The sequence below is a fragment of the Antrostomus carolinensis genome, unplaced genomic scaffold, assembly GCF_000700745.2.
Source record: "Antrostomus carolinensis isolate BGI_N321 unplaced genomic scaffold, ASM70074v2 scaffold18526, whole genome shotgun sequence".
NCBI lineage: Eukaryota > Metazoa > Chordata > Aves > Caprimulgiformes > Caprimulgidae > Antrostomus > Antrostomus carolinensis.
The window spans coordinates 99180-100806 of record NW_010321383.1 but is presented as its reverse complement, the minus strand read 5'-3'; the positions used below and the strand labels follow the sequence as shown (position 1 = coordinate 100806).

The 1627-nt window shown below is 38.6% G+C and overlaps 1 protein-coding gene across 1 annotated transcript in view; it reads right to left on the bottom strand.

Moving 5' to 3' along the window:
• Positions 1-1263: 1263 nt before the first annotated feature.
• The window catches only part of LOC104526463 (aldehyde oxidase 2), a 40899-nt gene continuing 40535 nt past the window's right edge, over positions 1264-1627 (bottom strand). The window contains exon 35 of the mRNA XM_029085436.1: positions 1264-1317. Within this exon, the coding sequence (XP_028941269.1) occupies positions 1264-1317 (54 nt within the window). The remainder of the gene's footprint in view (positions 1318-1627) is intronic.

The window sequence follows — 1627 nt, the reverse complement described above, 5'->3', positions numbered from 1 at the left end:
CCTCTTCTCATCAAGATTTATACAATCAAGATTTATACCGCTGCCACTGCATCACTTTAAAACCTTATTTCTAAACCAGTCTCTGTCAGAATGCCAGTAATGTTGTTTGGCACAGCTGAGTTAAGCTGTAAGCTGAAACACCTATTTTTAACGATGAACTTCTATTGTCATTGTTTCCTCTCAGCCCCGCTCCCCTCCACCTTTTCATCTCAGTCACCTGCTGCACATCTGTTATGCAAACCTGCTGACGGTTGCAATGGACAACTCCATTTCAAAATGAATGGTTTAGATAGGAAGACTGTGAGGTTTTACAAATGTTGTGGTCTGTCCCTCTATATCTTTGCTCACTAATCTGAGTTATTCCAGAAATCCTCACTTCTGTTATGAACTTGACTCAAAGTTGTTACTGGGAACTTGTGCTGCTACTTAACCATTCCCACCTCCATTACACCTACCTCACTTTGTCCCCTCTCCTTACCTAAAGATGAATGCATCAGCTATGTCCTACTTCACCATTTTGCTGAAAAGAAGGGGCAAAACTGTGGGTAAGGCAAAGGAGAGGAGGAGTGAGCACTACAGTGCAGGAAGTGTCAGTGATTTTATTCCAGCTGTGAGAGAGATCAAAGTCGATAGTGGTTGAGAGGTCTAATGGTATGGAGAAGGCCTGAGATGGGCTGCCAGGAAATAGAGAGTTATACTAAAGTATTACTGTGGTTACTGTGGTAGTAATAATAGATCAGTGTCTAGAAAGCATTTGCAATATGTACTTTTAGAATTTCTGTTCTACTGTAATACTGATAACATTGCCCATCACTAATTTGTACAATGTCTATTTCTGATCTTTGGGCTTTTCACATACTAGAAGAACAGAAGGAGTGGATAACAACAGTGAATCTCAAACTAGATGTAGAAGTGGCAAAATGGTACTACTAGTGGTCTGCTCTTCATTGCACATATTTTCAAAATTGCATGCAAATTCTTTGAAGTTCATGGGGTAACTCCAGAACTATTCCAGTGCAACACAGAACACAATTTGATTTAGAAATAAATGTAAGTTTCAAAATAAGAGGCCTCTTACATGGCAGGACACTAGAACTGGTGCTTATATCTTGTTCTAGAAAGACAGATATAGATAGATAGATAGATATATGTCTGTGTGTATATATATCTGTAAGTATTACAGTTCTGCTTCTTTTAGGAATGCTTTCAGTCAGTAAGTGGCTGAAGGAGTCACGTGGTTGTTTGAGACTTAGGAAAGCAGTATTAATTTATATTGATGGCCCATGGCTTATAGGTTCCGGGTTTATCTTTTGGAATCTGAAAGAAAATATAATTTTGCTAAGGGGAAAGAAAACTGACTGTAATTCACAAATGCATGTTCCTTATTAGCCATTTAAATGTCACTGCATGCAAAAATCCCCACTTTCTCATTTTATAAAGGGTTGTGAAATCAACCAACTTATCTCTAGTCAACAGAGGCATATTTGTAATTCAACAGGTAATTAAGCACATATCTCCAAGAACAGGTGAACTCACATCCTGAAAAGCTCAGATTAGAGGAACTGACATATGAGGTTCCATTATGCGACGTGGTTTAATGAGACTGCATTGATTCATGAAGGCCATG